Source organism: Hippopotamus amphibius, chromosome 1 (assembly GCF_030028045.1).
Source record: "Hippopotamus amphibius kiboko isolate mHipAmp2 chromosome 1, mHipAmp2.hap2, whole genome shotgun sequence".
Taxonomy (NCBI): Eukaryota; Metazoa; Chordata; class Mammalia; order Artiodactyla; family Hippopotamidae; genus Hippopotamus; species Hippopotamus amphibius.
In genome coordinates, this window is record NC_080186.1 from 216,179,179 (window position 1) to 216,196,199 (window position 17,021).

The 17,021-nt window shown below is 41.9% G+C and overlaps 1 protein-coding gene across 1 annotated transcript; it reads right to left on the bottom strand.

The window, feature by feature from the left end:
* Positions 1–729: 729 nt before the first annotated feature.
* On the bottom strand, positions 730–15,902 carry CRHBP (corticotropin releasing hormone binding protein). Its single transcript, XM_057698302.1, has 8 exons — positions 15,898–15,902; positions 12,890–13,034; positions 12,435–12,528; positions 12,018–12,175; positions 10,068–10,278; positions 8,208–8,356; positions 4,233–4,350; positions 730–912 (listed from the first exon to the last, which is right to left on the bottom strand). Exons 2-8 carry the CDS (start codon positions 12,968–12,970, stop codon positions 755–757), a joined length of 969 nt encoding a protein of 322 aa, XP_057554285.1. The 5' UTR covers positions 12,971–13,034; positions 15,898–15,902; the 3' UTR covers positions 730–754.
* Between the last annotated feature and the right edge of the window lie 1,119 nt (positions 15,903–17,021).

Sequence of the window (17,021 nt, forward strand, 5' to 3'; positions counted from 1 at the left end):
TGTTTATGCAAACATTGCGATTTTACCTTCTGCTCTAAATGATTCTACTTAACGACCCAGAGTTCTTGGAGCTCTAAGAAGTCCGAAATGATTTAGTTCAGCATTTGGTGCTGTGCCACCTGAGAACATTATTTTCTGATAGTAATAAGGGAAGAAATTGCTCAGGAAAACAAAGCAGGATGTCGAGGTGCCAACATTCTGAATATGTTTATTCATGTTTGTATTTACGGATGCGAAATGTTTTCCATGCTACAAATGTCTGTTAAAAACACGTTGTTACAAATCAATAAATAATACTAGCTACAACTATCCTCTACTATAAACAGAATAATATGCAGAAAATAAACATATGCAACTACTTTGGTACACACAGACATGCGTTTTCTGTCATAAAACTGATAAGAAAGCTACTATTTTTCTTTGTAGTATTTTCCCTTGATATACAAGTTTTTATTGCACATTTCTTTGCACTTGTCTTACCAGTTCAGGTTGGTAGCATATCAAAGAATTACAGGAAACTGTTTTTCTACCAAGGTGGGGGGGGGGGGGGCAGGGCTTATTTTCTGCCACGTGGTCATTTATACATTACAAATAAAAAAGAAGCAAGGTACAGAAAGTAGTGTGTGTGATATGCACTCAAGGTTGGGAATACTGATTGGTATGAAAGCTTCTTAACTAGCTCTCATCAAAATCGTATGTAATAGCCATTAAAAACTCCCTTAGCTAGCGGCATGGTAATCATTGGCTTCGTTATTCAAAGAGTAGACAAACAGAATTCCTGGATACTGTTTCCATTCGCGTTTTCCAGTTCGTATGGTTCCAGCTGGCGGTACTCAAAAGTCACACGATTTATGTGTTTCCCGCTGGAGACCATGCGCACCACCGTGTTGTCACAGCCAATTTTCATCTGGGCTACAATTCATGGAAAAAGTAAAAGTTTCCCAGCAGGTCAGAAACCACGCAAGCCATTTCTGTCCACAAAATCATTTAAACACGAAGAAAGCGAGGGGATGTAGCTTCCTCTCACGTACTCGAACCCAGCATCTGTGAAACTTCTTTGTTCTCATTTTTATTATAATACACAGCTGACTTTGAACGACGCAGGGGGTGGGGTTAGGGGCCAGGACCCTCCCCACAGGCGAAAATCCGGGTATAATTTATAGTGTGCCCTCCACATCCACGGTTCCTCCAGATCCGAGGTTCCGCCTCCTCGAGCTCAAGCAACCCAGAATGGTGTAGTACTGTAGTACCCACTATGAAAAATTCCGCCTATAAATGGGCCCCTGCAGTTCAAACCCCTGTTGTTCAGGGTCAACTGTATAATTGTAGAATAGTGAAATTGAACTCAGCCTTTCTCCTCATGTGCAAGAACACTGTTAGTCTAAACTGGCTGCAAAGAGGTAAGAAGATACCTCCTTGTGCTTTTTATGTTCTCCTACCTGCAAAAGCTTTGGCGGTGAAGGCAGATGAAGGTTAGCGTAGGATCGAGCTGCACCTTTGCTCTATTTGTGTCCTTAGTGGGGGCAGTGCCGCCCTCTAGGGGCAGTTTGGAAATTTGCAGGGGCAGTTTGGGGTTGTATCTGGGGGGTGCAAGCCGCATTTAGTGGGCAGGGCTGAAGGATGGAGTGTATTGTGGGACATTTATGTAGACCAAAAGTATCACCTGTTTATTATTTTCTGAGCCTAGATAATAATTCTGTTTTACATATAAACAAAAATATCATTTGCATGGTTTAGACATATACTAATACTCATTTTTGTTCTATTGTTCACCTGTACTTTCTCCCTCTAATTTTTTTCCATACTTCTTATATGGAATGGCTTTTTATATCCTCACTTCTCTTAAATCCAATCTTATTCATTATTTTTATAAACATCTGGCAACATTTATGTATCTTCTAGTACAGATGTGCCTGAGCAGTTATATATTGAAATTGTATGTTTTTTAAGGTATTCTTTAAAACAATTTTTTTCAGCTTTATTGAGGTATAGTTGATAGAAATTGTATATATTTAAGGTATACAACATGATGGTTTTATATAACTATACACTGTAAAACAATTGCCATAATCAAGCTAATTAACATTCATCACCTCACATAGTTACCTCTTTTTTTTTTCTTTTCATTCCCCACTCCCCTCCCTCCTGGCAACCAACTGTTCTCTGTACCTTTGTCAGTCTGTTTCTATTTTGTGAAACTCAGTATTTTTATTAAAAGTTACTTTTATTTTATTTCTTCAGCCTCAAGCTGGCTCCCGAGGCAAGATTTATCTGTCCTACAATAATCTTTTCCGCTGCTTTAATTTTCTCAGCCTTTTTTTCCCCACGTTGTCTCTATAAGGCCTAACTTCTGAGAAACGCTGTTATCCTGGTATAACAGGTACTTCACAAACATGCACCTGGGTTTAAATGAAGTCAAACAGCCAGATAGAGTTATTTAGGGAGAAGTCAATTTGGAGACATAATAAATATAAACCCTATAATTATTTTAATGTAAGCACCAGGGAGTCTAGGCTAAGCTTCTATGAGGAGGTCCAAAGTTAATATTCTTTAAATGATTTAGAAGGCCATTCTTTTCTGATCTTACTCGGAATTTTAATCTACATAACATGCCTTATTTCCTTTAGTTAATGTGTATATCATTTACGTATTATTTGACATAATTCCTATTACCAACCAATGTAAAGGGCAGGATACCTAAGGGTTCTTCATTGTCTGAACGACTTAGGGGGACTCATGGAAACATGGTGAATGAAAGAAAAAAGTGAAGTCTAAAATGAACTGAGTGAGATAACTCAAGCCTTCAAGCTATCTTAAGACCGGTTTCCGTTATCTAGATAATACAGGCAAAAGTGGTTTTTTGTCCTTGTTCACACCCTTTTACCTAAATCAAGTCATATAATTCTTTCACCAAAATTACTATGGCTTCAATCATCTAAATTTTAAGGCGAGTGTGCTTCATTTCTTAATCTAATCTTTTTATCTAGCTCAAACACATCTCCTCACAGGTGCCCTGCATCAGTGTGGAAGGATTCAGTGCCTCTGAGAACATACACAAAGGGACAGCAGCCACGTTTAAACCAGGGCTCAAGTGTAAATTAGCATAAACTAATCCCTAAGTTTTTAGCAAAGTGGGTTTTTAGAAATCTTTTCCCTGTGTATATTAATTCTATTCCAGAGAGGTTTTGTTTATCAAGGTCCCAGCAGTCACTCAGAGAGAGAAAACACTGGCGGGCAGACCTGGCTTTAATTAAAACAGGTAACGGCCGATCAAAGGATGTCTGATTTGCAGCTTCCTTATTAAGTTGGTTAGTGATGTGTGCTTACAAAAGAGGAAGGGGGCTATGGTAAGGGATGAAAGACTGTTCGTCTCTTTGACTTTTGTCTCTTAAAAAGTAATCACCGGTTCCTGCATCTGAAGTACTGATATGGGAGTGACCTTTCTAGAAATGTTTTACGTAACCCTCTCCCTCCCTGCTTGGACTTCTTTAATTAATTTGGTCATGAGTCAGCAACTCCCACCTCTCCTCACCCCACCTGAACGTGATCAAATGGAAAAGCTTCACTGATCCAGAACAAAGAAGACCTGATTCTGTCTGGGGTGCCATGTGCTAAACTGGTCTTTTATCACCGGTGACCACTTTTAGATTTCAGAATTTACCCCTGTTTTTGCAGTGATCTTTCAGAAGCTGGTTTTGCTGCTTAGAAGTTGGGGACATTCAGCAATTCTGAGAATTTCTAATAAAGCATATCACCTTTTAATGTATCAATATTTACTATGAGTAATATACATACACACACATATATGGTAAAGTTATTTAGATATTACTTCATTTTTATTCTATTACTAATTGATGATACCTCCACTATTTGAACCATGGTTTTCATTCAGTAAATTCTTTAGTGTGGAGAGGATGAAAGCAGGGACTTTCAAGGAGGTGGACAGAGCACAGAACCAAAAACCTTTGTCTTTTCCATAGTTGTACCTAGGGCAAACCTTAACACGCAACCTTGTTACTTCATAAATTTTTCTTACGATATCAGATATTGTGGTCATGCATTCTTGATACTGTGCTTAGGCGCAAATGCAAAATCCTCGCACTTGTTCAATGTGCAAAATTGAAGCTTGTTTTGGTGGAACTTGCCCTCCCGTATATAAAAAATTTTGAGGCATTTTATTTAAGGAAACAATCTTAATAGGCACATAAATAACAATCAAAGAAACATCTTACCAGGGCCATGAAAAGGATAGCAGAGATCAGCTAAAGGCATCATCTTGGAAGGGTCCAATCCAGTTCCTCCCAGCAGCTCCACAAAATCTCCTATTCCCCCACAGCCTGCTGAGGACTTCTAAGGGAATAAAGCAGCAGAGGAAGATGTATTTAAACCAATTATGGAAGTCAAACCACTGACCAATGGCAAGTTGATGAATTCACTCAATCAGCTGTAGACATCCCGGCAGTGCTGTTTAATTTAACATCCAGGACTCCGGGAATTAAGACTTTTTAAAGAAAAAAAATTACAGGAATTGCTTTTCTAAATTGGTTGAGTAATCATTTTTTAAAATGTGTGTGCATTTAAAAACCATTTTTTTATAAGCTCAAGGACTAGGATGATGAAATCAGAATCTGTAAACTCCATATACAATATATAAAAATTGACTGAAAATGCTTTGCTTTTTAAATCATTCTGACATACATACTGAATTATTTGAATTTCTTAATGCATACAGTCAGAGTTTTTATAAATAGGGCTTCCACATCAGTTTTTCCTTTAACTTACCTCTTTTCCTCTTCTTTATAAAAGAATTTTTTTTTCTGCTGAGACAATTCTTATCCTCTCTACTGATAAGGATTTAGACTAGTTATAAAAATATTAAAGAAGAGAACATTCATTTGGGGCTCAAATTAGCTAGAGTTATCATCAACTTCCTCCTTCCAACTAAAATAAATTTATTTCAAGCCACTCAAAATAAGTATGTAGTCTAAGACTTTATGTGATCCACTGTAACCACCTTTTTCTGCTTCCCTTAATCTTTTTTTAAAAAATATTTATTTATTTATTTATTTATTGGTTGGCTGCATCAGGTCTTCGTTGTGGCACACGGGATCTTTCCTTGTAGTGTGTGGGCTTCTCTCTAATTGCGGTGCGTGAGCTCCAGAGCACATGGGCTCTGTAGTTACTGTGCACGGGCTTAGTTGCCCCTCGGCATGTGGGATCCTAGCTCCCTCACGAGGGATCGAACTGGCATCTCTTGCATTGCAACATGGATTCTTAACTACTGGACCACCAGGGAAGTCCCTGTTTCCCTTAATCTTTTCCACACTGTGTCATCCACAGCAATTCCTGTGCTTCACTTTCCCATGCACACAAAGCAGCCCCCTCAGCCCCAAATGTCACAGTTTGAGCCACCCATTTCCTGTGATCAGGGCTGGCCTTGTGACCATGCCACCCACGTCCACAGGGCTCATACGTACAAGGTCGATTGCTTGGCTTAATGCTCTGCTGTCACCGTTTTGAAATTCTTCATAATTCTAAAATAAGGCCCCTGTATTTTCATTCTGTACTGTCCCCTACAAATTACACAGCCAGTTTTGCCTGTGATCCTCTTCTTCATTGAGACATACCCATCAAGGGATCTAACGGAATGTGGCAAGGTGCTTAGAAGTTATCCAGATAGACTGAGCTTCACGGGACCAAAATCTAAAACAGAGAATGTTAAACACGCACATACGTAGACACACACAGTACAACATTGGAAGATATTGAAACGCAACTGGAGCTAAACAACAAATAGAAAATAGCATAATAGCAACTCTTTGACTAATGAAAGGAAGCAGGTGTGAGCATATATATTTAAAGCACCTACTCTGTGCTGGGTTCTATGCTTAGGAATTTTACACATAATTTCATCAAGTGATAAAATAGAGGGTTAGTTAGACCCGCTTTGTACAGGGCTCATGTTCTTACATGAAGAGTTGAATAAGCCATTTAGAGGTAAAGGGGGGAAAAAATGTAATAACCTTTCCCTTGAGTAGTGGGTGTCCAGGGGGAACATGTCTTAAGATTAAATACTCCACTTGGTTCTATAGGTTCCAAATTTCACAGGAGGAGGTGAAGGGGAAAAGGCAGGCTCAGGAGAGAGAAATGGGAAATAGGAAGTTGGGAAGAAATAGAAGCTAAAATGGAGGGAATAAAACCAAGAAACAAGGAGGTTGAGAGCTAGTACTCCTTGGCGTTCAGTGACTTTTCTCTCCTCTTCCCAAACCTCTTAGCTGTTCTTATAAACAACAGCAGAACCTGAGTTGTGTAGGAGCCGCTAGAGTTCAGCTCCTCAACAGTGATCCCTGTGATTTCTATGTTGAGGTTCTACCTCCCTGGACTAAGTCACTCTCATCTCTTGCCTAGACTATGACAACAGCCTTTTAGCAGCACTCCTGTACCACTCTGGCCCCTATGGCCCATTCATCATCATTCATGGAAGCCAGAATGACTCTTAGGTAATCCTCTCCTTCCAGTTGTGGACTTTGTTCATTAATGTGGTCATGAGGCCAGCAAGTCCCAAACACCCTCACCCCACCTGAGCATAATCAAATGGATTATGTCACTTTTCTGCCTGAACCCTTCCAGTGGTTTCCCACTGCACTCAGCATAAACTCAAACTCTTGAATATGACCTGCTGGGCTCTCCACCCCCTGGCCTTGTCTGTCTCCCTGATGCTGTATCATACCACTCCCCCTCTACCTTTCCTTCTTTCCATTTCTAGAACTCAGCAAGCCCATTCCTGGCTCTGAGCCTCTGCACCTCTGTTGCTCTATTCCCAGCTCTTCCTGTGGCTGCCGGCTCCTTCTTACCTATCACTGAAATCTCACTTTAAATGTCTCCTTCTCAAAAGGTTTCTTTCCTGACCAACTCATCTCAAGCAGCTGCCCGCCCCTCCCTCTACTCCCTTGCCCCAGTCACCACTCTGCTTCATTTTCTGTAGGACACTCACCACTACTTGAAATACACTATACTTTTGCCTGTCTTATCCCACTGGAATGCAGGTTTCATGTGAGCAGGACCCATTTCGTTCGTTGCTAATTTCCAACATCTAGAAGAATGCCTTACACATGATAAAGACTTAAAAAATATTCTGTAAAGCAATAGATACCTAGAACATTGCAGACCATGTTTTTTTAAATGGTAAGCGCCAAGATTACTCCTCATAGCCTAGAATAACTAAAGTGTAGATCTCTCCATCTATCACACTCACCGTCTTCTATATTAAACATCAAGAATGACATACAAACAATTTCAAGCCTATAAGGCTAAGCCAAAGACATCCACTTATCCTGGCCTTTATCAAAGGATTATTCTTCCACCAAGGTTCAACTTAAGAAAATAGGCACTGGCCTGTGAATTTAAGGTTTAAAGCAAATTGGATATATTGCTTTTCTCAGCCCTGTTTATTTGGTTTTCACTGAAATCTTTCTGATTAGGAACTATGACTATCTTTGATGCCAGCAAACGTGTGAGCTATCTTAACCTAGGCATATGAGAACGTAAAAGGAAATGAAGATGACTCAGAGGAAACAAGCTACCAGTGCCAATAAATGTGGTCAAGCTCAGCATTAATTGTAAAGTCCACACAGAAGTTCATGGGGGAAAAAGTTGATGGGGAGTCTCAGCCAATGTTTTGTTGCAAAATGCATGGGATTAAATGTAATGCAAAAAACGCTTCAGAACTTCACTGTATTTTGCAATATAAAAATCCAATTTCATATTTTATGCTACACTTAGCATTCCTTCCTAACACAGTCTGTCAATGAGATACTTCCTTCATGTCAAAAGAAAATTCCAATAATCAGAAAAACAGCTGTGTAGATGACTCACACTAGGTTCTGCTAGGAGAGAATTTCTGTAAAAGAGGCAAGTACAAGAGAGTTCAATTGTAATTATATGCCACAACTTTGCCAATTGAAAACATGTCTTACATCACAAGAGAAGTATTCAAGTAGTCAGAAGGGGCACCTGAGCATGCAACTTGCAGCATAACGGAAATAGAAGAGTTTATTAAAGCAGTGAGGGCAGGCTCACGTGAGATCTAACCGTCAAGCAGAAGGACATAGTAGTCCAATTCATCCACGTTTGCCCTGTATAATTACTTTTGCTCTGATAAAGCTGAGGCCTTAGGAAGGGACTGGGAAGGCAAATAAGCAACTCACCTTTAACTGCAGACCATTTAAGTGTCCCAGGGTGAGATCAGATATTTTGATCACCACAGGATAAATTATGGAGAAGCTGCAGTTGCGATGCTTATGCGGCACGACCAGAGTAAACCTTCCATTTGGGGTCTGGGAGATGACATTGCAGGCTTTGTAGGAAAACAAAATCACATTTTCACTACTCGGTATGCTGGGTTCTTATAGAAATTTATCTTATCCTCATTCTAAGCTCCTGTTCATGGTCTACGGGCTCGTGGCCCAGAAGACAGTACTTATCACAAAGGTGATTTAGAGAAGGGAAGGAGTTAGGGAATAAAAAGCACCAGTGATGTATGGACATTGTCAGGAGGCCCCGAGCTGCAAGGGGGCTTCTAATTGTAATCTCAGGGGGTCATCTTGTTTAATACACTCACAAGTCATAAATTAATAACAGCTAAACAATACTAGCTGGTAGAAGTTCTAGGAGCAGGTCATTATTTAGAGTTCAAGTTCAAGCTGGAAGTCTGGAGGAATCAAGCTGGAAGGTTTAAAGGTGAGGCCAGAACTCAAACTGTGTCTGAAACCTTTATTGACTGAACTTGGAGCTGTATGTTACTTTTTAGATAATAAAGTAAAGAAATATTAAACCAGTTACAAAATCAGCTGAGAAAAATACAAAGCAGGCTTATGTCTGATAAATATTTACTGGGTGTTAAGTGATAAGTTGAAGAAAGGTAAATTTTTAATGTTTACTCCTAAGACTTTCTGAAATTTTGTTTTATATCTCAAGTCTAGACTTACAGTAAATTTCTTCTTCTAGCTGTGAAACTAGAAGCTTCAGAGTTTGTACTTTTTTTAGCCAATTATGGGACAAAAGTTTCTGATTAATCAGAATATGTCAGAACTTTTGCCTCCTTCTTATATTTTAAATTACACTTAATTTCAAAAAGAACTGAAATTCCTTGATGATTCTAGAAGGTTTATGATTTCTAACCAAACAGGATATAGGAGAAACTGTTCATGTTGTCCTCTAGTGTTATTCTGCTCCAGTCCTCAGAAACAGCCTTTTTCGGGGCCTTCTTTCAAAATTTTTTTGTTTGTTTTTTGAAAACAAAAACTGGGAGATCAGTCAGCACATTATTTTTTGGCAGATTATATAGGCCCCATTCTTCAACCACATGAAGTGTTAATACTATTATATGTAACCAAAAATGGATATATTTTCTTTTCCTGATTTTTTTTATAAACATTTTCCTCTTAATGGGGGAAAAATAATACACAGATGAATGAACTCATTCTGATTAAGATAATATGTTTTAGCCCTGAGCTATTCAGTTTTATAGCATCTATTTGTGTATCCATCAGAAATGAACTAAATTAGAGCAATGCGTTCAGACTCAGAGGGCAAAGTTGAGGTCCTTTGGTCCAACCCTCTGCTCAGGGCATGAAGTCTGTCTACACATCCCAGATATGCAGTCGTTTAGCCTTCACCTAAATATCTCTAAGACTGCAACTTCATATCTGATCCTTCAAGCTTATCCAGATCAATGGAATGATTTGGAGGGATTAAAGTTTGTCACCGAATACACTGTAGTAGCTCAGGAGGTCAGAATAAGACTGGAGAAAAAATTGAATTCTAGCCACCATAAATTAGTATCTTACCTAGCCTGCTAAATAAATTAAAAACTGATTTGATTTTCATAATAATGAATCAGAAATATCCTTTAGGTCATTTCTAATTACAAAAGAATTTCCATTCAGATCCTTCCTCACTTCAAATTTCTTAAGTCTGTGAAATGATCCTAACTTTGAAAAGCAGAATTGACACTCTCTCCCCGCCAAGTCCTGCCTTCTAACTCAGAAGACAGGAAGTCCACTTACGAAAGAGGTTCGGATCTGTCTTTATGGTCAATGTGAACCCATTTCCTGGTTCATGGACCCGGAAGAAGATCATGGCCACGTTCTGGGAGGATCTGATGCTCCTTCTGCTAAGACCACTCTCACAGAAATCTATGTACCGCTCAGTCGTGGGGAGAGGGTGATCCTGGGAACTGGGGAACTTCTCCCCCTTGAGAATCCAACCATCAAACACCTTCCAACAAAAAATACAAAGATGATCACTTCCATTGACTCCTGAAGTCATAGCTGTGTTGAAAAGGGGGGAAAAGATTACCCAGCAATGGGCCTTCAATCATAACTGAGGAATAGACAGCCTATACCCCCTTACACAGTTGCTTTCTATCTGTATATATTTTGACTGTGAGCATTGTTTGCAAGTCATATTATTAATTAATTATTGCTTTTTTCCCCTTTATAAGCTCTAATATTTCCAAACTTTCTTATACTTTATCTTTTCAGTCACTTTGATAAATGAAACTACAGACAGTATACATTTTTGTGTTGGTCATATTTTCCACAAATCCTACCTTCAGAAGAATTCCACAGGAGCATAATTTGGATTTCAGTTTTTCTCCTTCCTCATTAAAATATGAACAAAATATCTCAAAAATAGACAGCAAGAGGGAGACCTGGAGCAGCAATTACCTACCTGCCGATGGTTAAACACACTCATTTTCCTCATTGTTTCACTCGTATTATATATGAAAATATCAAGAACGGCTTTTTTTTTTTAAGATTCTAGGTGCATTTTACTTTATTTTTTATTTTTTTAAGCTCTTGATTGGAATATAATTGCTTTACACTCTTGTACCAGCTTTTGAGGTACACCAAAGTGAATCAGCTGTATTTATACATATATCCCCATATCCCCTCCCTCCCGCGACTCCTACCCACCCTCCCTGTCCTGGCCCTCTAAGGCGTCACCCATCATAGAGTTGATCTCCCTTTGTTATACAGCAACTTCCCACTAGCTATCTATTTTACATTTGGTAGAGTATCTATGTCTATGCTACTCTCTCACTTCAAGAACTGCTTTAACACAGACAATAATAGCTGGTATGCAAGCTAGGAATTTTTTCCTTCACTTGTTGAAGTCTGTAGTTGCTGGACAAAAGGTCAGAGACTATCGACTTTACTCTTAAAATCACCACAGGTCTCCAGTTTAATGAGTCCAACCTAGTTCACGTTAGTAAAACTACCAGCTACAAATTACTTCACCAGATCAGTCCTCTTCTATTGCGTTTGACAGGTTCCAAAACAATTCCACTCTGGGCTTTTAACCATTTTCGTTTCCACTGGACTGGAGAACTCCAGCAGCCATCCCAAGCTGACCAGCTAGACTCATGGAGAACTGGCGATGTTGTGAGGCTGGGGGAATTGTCTGCCCCTCCCACCTGCCTCAGACTACATGACTTCTCATCACCCCTCCCTGCAGCCAGTGCCCTTCCGGCCCAAAATCAGGTCACCCAGGCATTGAACACAGCTTCTGGGGGCCTGGAACAGCTCCACAGAGAAAGGGACCAGTAGGAACAAGGCGGGCTCAGATCTCAGACGTATGAGGTCGGCTTCTAGCCAGGACCGCGGGCTCGGTGGTCCCTAGGGCTCCTACTAGTTGGTTTGTACCCCTTTCCATCTGCCCCAGATTGCAACACAGTGGTTCGCGCCACGAGTTCCCGTCTTTGGAAGCGCCTGGGACCGAGAACGCGCGGAGGGGAATTTAAACCACTGCAAGACCAAGGCACCCGCCCTGGAGTGGGGCGAGGTTCGCGCTGCGCCTAGGGTCCAGGAGCGCGCCTCGACCACTCCGGCAACAGCCGAGCATCTAATTACGAAAGTCGAAAGTCGCAGGCTCTCCACCCTACGGCGCAGTGTCGCGGCCACTGCCCCTCCCTTGCCCCGCGGCTGAGGCTGCATCTGGTGGGGGCGCCTCACCTTCAGGAAGTCTCCGCTCTGACAGTCGATGGAGACCAGGTCATAGTGGATGGTGATGAACTCCTCCGGCTCTGCGATGAAGAAGGCGGCGCAGTGCAGCTGCGGCCGGTCAGCGGTGAAGGTGAACTGGCCCTGGAGGCTCAGCATGTCCAGGCAGCCTGGGGGAGGGCAGCGGAATTGGGGGTCCCAGGCTGCGGCCACGGCGGCGGCACCCAGGGCAGCCAGCCTCTGCTCGCGCGCGGACTCCCAACCTCAGCTGCACCCCGCTCCCGCGCTCGCGGAGCGTCTCTCCATCTCGCCCCGGTGCGCCTCCTCGGACGGACCCTTAGCGATGGAAATCGCGCTCCCGGCGGTCCCGAACAGCGCCCGCCTCCCCGCTGCCCGCGGACGGACGCCAGCCGGGTAGCCCCGACTCACGCAGAGCGCGGCGGTACAGCTGTTCCCCCTCCAGCTCCCGCTTCAGGTTGGCGCTGAAGAGTAGGAAAGGGTCGTGGTCCACCGCTTCCCGCAGCTAGCCAGGAAAATAAGTCAGTCCGGAAAAGTTCAAGGAGGGGGAAAGTGGACCAGAAGCAGGGCACCCTCCCTGCCCAGGGGCAAAGAGAATAAAGTGACCGGGTTAATGTCTTCTGGGTCGGGAGAAGGCGGGAGGGTTTAGACCTTATCCATCAGACCAGGGTATTCCCAGGGACCAGAGGGAAGGAGGAATAGGCAGGGAGGAAGACCTAGGAGAAACCAGGGGAAAAGGGGGGCACAGTAAATGGGGAAGAAAGAGCTAACCCCAACAGAGTCTGAAAGCAGAGGCAGCCTGCCCACCCCCAAGGCTGGACACTCAGGAAAGGAAGGTGTGATGGGTCAGCAGGGGAATGGCTTACCTCCAGGTACCGGCTCTCCCCTCTTAAAGCCATCAGGCAGATCAGAATGAAGTGACATTGAAGTTTGAAAGTGGGAGCCATGCCGGCCTTGGCTCTGCAGCTGGTGCTTTCTTCTCTGGAGGTCTCAGGCTTTGCTTCCCATGCGCTCGCCCAGGCTGAGAGCTGGAAGCTGGTAGGGTCCCTTTGCTGGGTCTCTTTTATAGAGCAGTGAGGAGGGGAGGCTCTCTGCCCCTTAACTGATCTGAGCTCAGTCACCATGGGTTACCCTGTCTCAGTGACAAAATGCGTGGCAATGACGAGGGTCCAGCTCTCAGCCACAAATTCTCAGAGTGGTCCAGCATTATTCACCAAGCGCGATTTCAGACACTTATAACTTAGTGAACTAAAGTGTGGGAGAAAGAATGAGGCAGGGATAGAGAATAAGGGATGGCATTTTACTTGACCTACCACATGCTGAATTAGCCTCTTCTGTGGATATGCAGGGAATTTTTGGTTTTGCAAGGCGAGTGACAATGTTACACACAGGCATAAAATACCTAAACATATACAACCTTATCACATAGCCTTGTCACGTAACCTTAAATGGAATCATGTTGGAAATTGTCAGAGGATATAGTATTCACGCACTTGTTCATGCCTCTCAGGAAGAAACTTAAGACGTTTTCAGCTCCAAAGAGAAGCTGAACAGAAGCTGAAGTCTGATTTTGCAGAATATTACAGTCATATAATTCAAGCTTTCTCTCTGCCCCTTGATCTTTGCTTTATCCTGGTTCAGTTTCTTGTAAGCTTTTCCTTAATAGAAAGCTAACTCTAGAGTCCATAGCTCCTGGATTTCAGCCGAGCTCTGCCACACAGCCTGATGGACACACTCCTGGGCCAGCTAACAGTGGCCAAGACCTTAACGTCCATCTGAACCATGGAATGGAGTCATTCCATTTCACACCTTCAAATACCTGGATTACTTTCATACTCTAGTAGAAGGACTTGCTGAGAAGCTTTATTAAAACTGCTCATCAGCAAATTTACAAGGCTAAACAAATGACTTAGAGATGCAGGAATAGGTTAAGCTTATCTTTGCTGATTAGACAAGAAGAAAATGACTTCTCCTTTATGTCCAGAACTGTGGGAAATGTGAAGATCTTCCCTTTTGGTTTTCCCACCTGTCTCCAATCTCTGTGCTTAGCAAGACAACTACAAATCCTAAAAAAGTCATGCTTTTACTTCTGCCTGACAGAAAATATGGTTACTACCCATGGCTTTCTTTGCTATTAAAATCATTATAAATAATAAGACCATCATATAGGGTTTTAGCTCAAGGAAACAGTTGCATATTCAGCATATACTCAAAATGAAGCAGTCATTTGCCTAGTGGTGTTAGAAGTTGATATTTTCATATTTAAGATGATTCTGAGTTCTGAAGGAGCTGCCTGTTCATTGTTTAACCTGGAGGCCTTCCTACCATAGTCCAACTTTGTAAACGGTCCTCAGAGCATAGACAGTGTGAGAGGGAAGGACACCCAAAGGTCATAAACACTGGTCATCACGTTCTTCTCCCCATCCTGGAACTGTTTAGATGTCTGAATTTTAGAGAGGGTAAAAAGGAACCTGAGAGGAATAAAAAAAGAAAAAAAAAACAAATGGTTTAACCCTAACTTGCTCGGCCTCACAATGCCAGGCTGTCTCCGACCCTGTCTGTGCCCAGATGGAGCCTCAGACCCACTCATCCTCCGTGCCATGGGCCCATTCTCCTTTCTAGTCAACCTAGCCATGGCCTTGGCCTGCTCCTGGGATGCAGCCCAGCACTCAGCTTGGAGACCCCTGTTGATCCCATTCTGGGGGTCTGGCTTTATGAGCATCACCATGGAGACATTCTTTACACACACACACAAGCACACGGACAACAATGGTGTTTCTAACATGCATGCATGATACTCCCTCCTCAGGGAAGGAATACGGGAAGAGCTGGGATGAATGAGGGCAAACACGATGACAGACGGTAACAACCTCTTTTACGTAACAATCCACAACCTACAGTAGAAGATGAATTTCATTCCTACCAAATCCCATGTGGGGAAATTCATGTGTAATTTTCACCAGTTTGGTAAATATCTACGAAGTCAGTGGAAACCATGTTTTGTTTTGTTTTTGTTGTTTAAATAAGAGTAACTAAAGGATGAAAACTAGAACCTACAGGGGAACACCAAGAAGACAGAATTGGAGGACAAAAGAGAAGCAGGTAGCCATTCTCTACGAGCAAAAGTATTAGCAATGGGTGAGGACAATGGACGAGTCATTTGGATCAGACAGAAGAAAAAGGAACTAGATCTGTGTCTGAAGATAAAATATTTTTAGGGACTGAATTGGTCACTCAATTAGCTTAATATTTGTTTAACCATATTGATGATTTTGAAATATATTCTAAGTAAACTAGAGTCCCCAGGCATGCTGGTTAGAAATTATTCATATGTTCACCTCCATTCTCTGCACACATTTTAGTTTCTCTCCATATTTTTCTAGACGACTTCTCCCATGCTGATGTTAATACGATCCCTTATCAGTGTTTTTTCCATCTTATGCTATTATTAGGCAGGGTTAATAGGTAAGACATTTTTCTTTCAGAAAGCCCCAGAGCAGATTGTCACTCTGTTAAGCCTGAAGGTCAAGGTGGCCACACAACACAGAGCCATGTTCAGTCTATGGACAAGACATGGGTGGGATTTAAAAATTGTGCCGAGACTGAAGCGGTGCACATCGCCAACTTCTAAGCAGCATGAAGAGGGACTTTGTTGTTACCTACAGGGCCTATGATGTGATTGTGACAGCCAAGTGCTCACTGGCAGAGTCTGCCAAGGCTTACATACTGCAGTGTCAAGAGCAGCAAAGGGGACAATGTAATCCCAAGTCTCTTTCTACTCTAGGGTTGGTCCTAAGACTCCCTTAAGTATTCCCTATGCATGATAGTCCACTTTTTCTTTTGTTAATCACTGGAGCAGAGAACGTCACAACACCTGCTCTAGAAAAACGTGCTTTTCCCTTTCCCAAGTGGTATGTTGAAATGTTGGAAATGGGACCTATGATTGAATTCTTTAAGAAATAAAGTTCACCACCACCACCAAAAACTAGTTTTCGGTTTCTTTCAAGATGACTTGTTATTTGAATGAATGTGACTGTTTTTTAACGCAGCTATTTTTAATAGATAAGGTTTCTTTTTCAGATGTGTTTGAGATCAGGAAGGAAGAAACTAATTGACACTAGTTCCTTGGGGGAACTAGTGTAAATTGGCCTTTGAATGAAACCCTCATAGATCAGTGATTTTCAACTCAAAGCCAATATCTCCCTTTGCTGTGGTTGCGATGACCAGTGGTCAATATAGGTTAGGACTTCGGGGGGTTGCAAGTGACTAATAGCAAACTGGAACTGGAGAGGAAAGGGAAGTTATCATCAGGACACATGGATGGCTTGCAGAACGCTTGAGCAAGAAATAGGAGTCAGGAGCTATTTCCTAGTCTGTCTGTCTCAGGCTGCCTTCTCCCAACATCTGTAGCTTCTGTGGTGGTGAACCAGCCACCAACAATGCCTAAGCTTTACATCTTACCATGAGACAAATAAAAATACTCTGAACCAATATACTCATAATCCCCAGTCCACAAACTGTGGGAAAAGGCTCAGAGGCCAGAGGATAGGATCTGGTCATTACGTGACTGTTCTCATGACAGTCATACAGTTGGAGAAGGGAGAAGCAGTTTCCAGAAAAATGGGATGCTGGCTTCACAAAATAATAGGTGTCTTCAAAATAGAGAAATGAAACAAAAATGAGAACCCTGGTTCAATGACTTCTTCTGATCATAAGTTTTCTCACCCGTAAAATGGTGATCTACACTGGGAACTATTACAGGCGTATCTTGTTTTATTGCACTTCACTTTATTGCATTTCACAGATATTGCATTCTTTACAAATCAAAGGTTGGTGGTAACCCCACGTTTTCCAACAATGATTAGCCTTTTTTAGCAATAAAGCATTTTTTAACTAAGGTCTGTACATTGTTTTTTTAGACATAATGCTACTGCATGCTTGATAGACTACAGTATAGTGTAAACATGACTTTTATGTGTACTGGGAAACCAAAAAATT

Coding starts and splice junctions, on each gene's coding strand:
- CRHBP (XM_057698302.1), bottom strand. CDS start 12,970: ATGGCTCCCACTTTCAAACTTCAATGTCACTTCATTCTGATCTGCCTG. Junction 8,357..10,067: donor GACAGATCCGAACCTCTTTC/GTAAGTGGACTT, acceptor TTTCCTACAAAG/CCTGCAATGTCATCTCCCAG. Junction 4,351..8,207: donor TAAATGGTCTGCAGTTAAAG/GTGAGTTGCTTA, acceptor TTATTCCCTTAG/AAGTCCTCAGCAGGCTGTGG.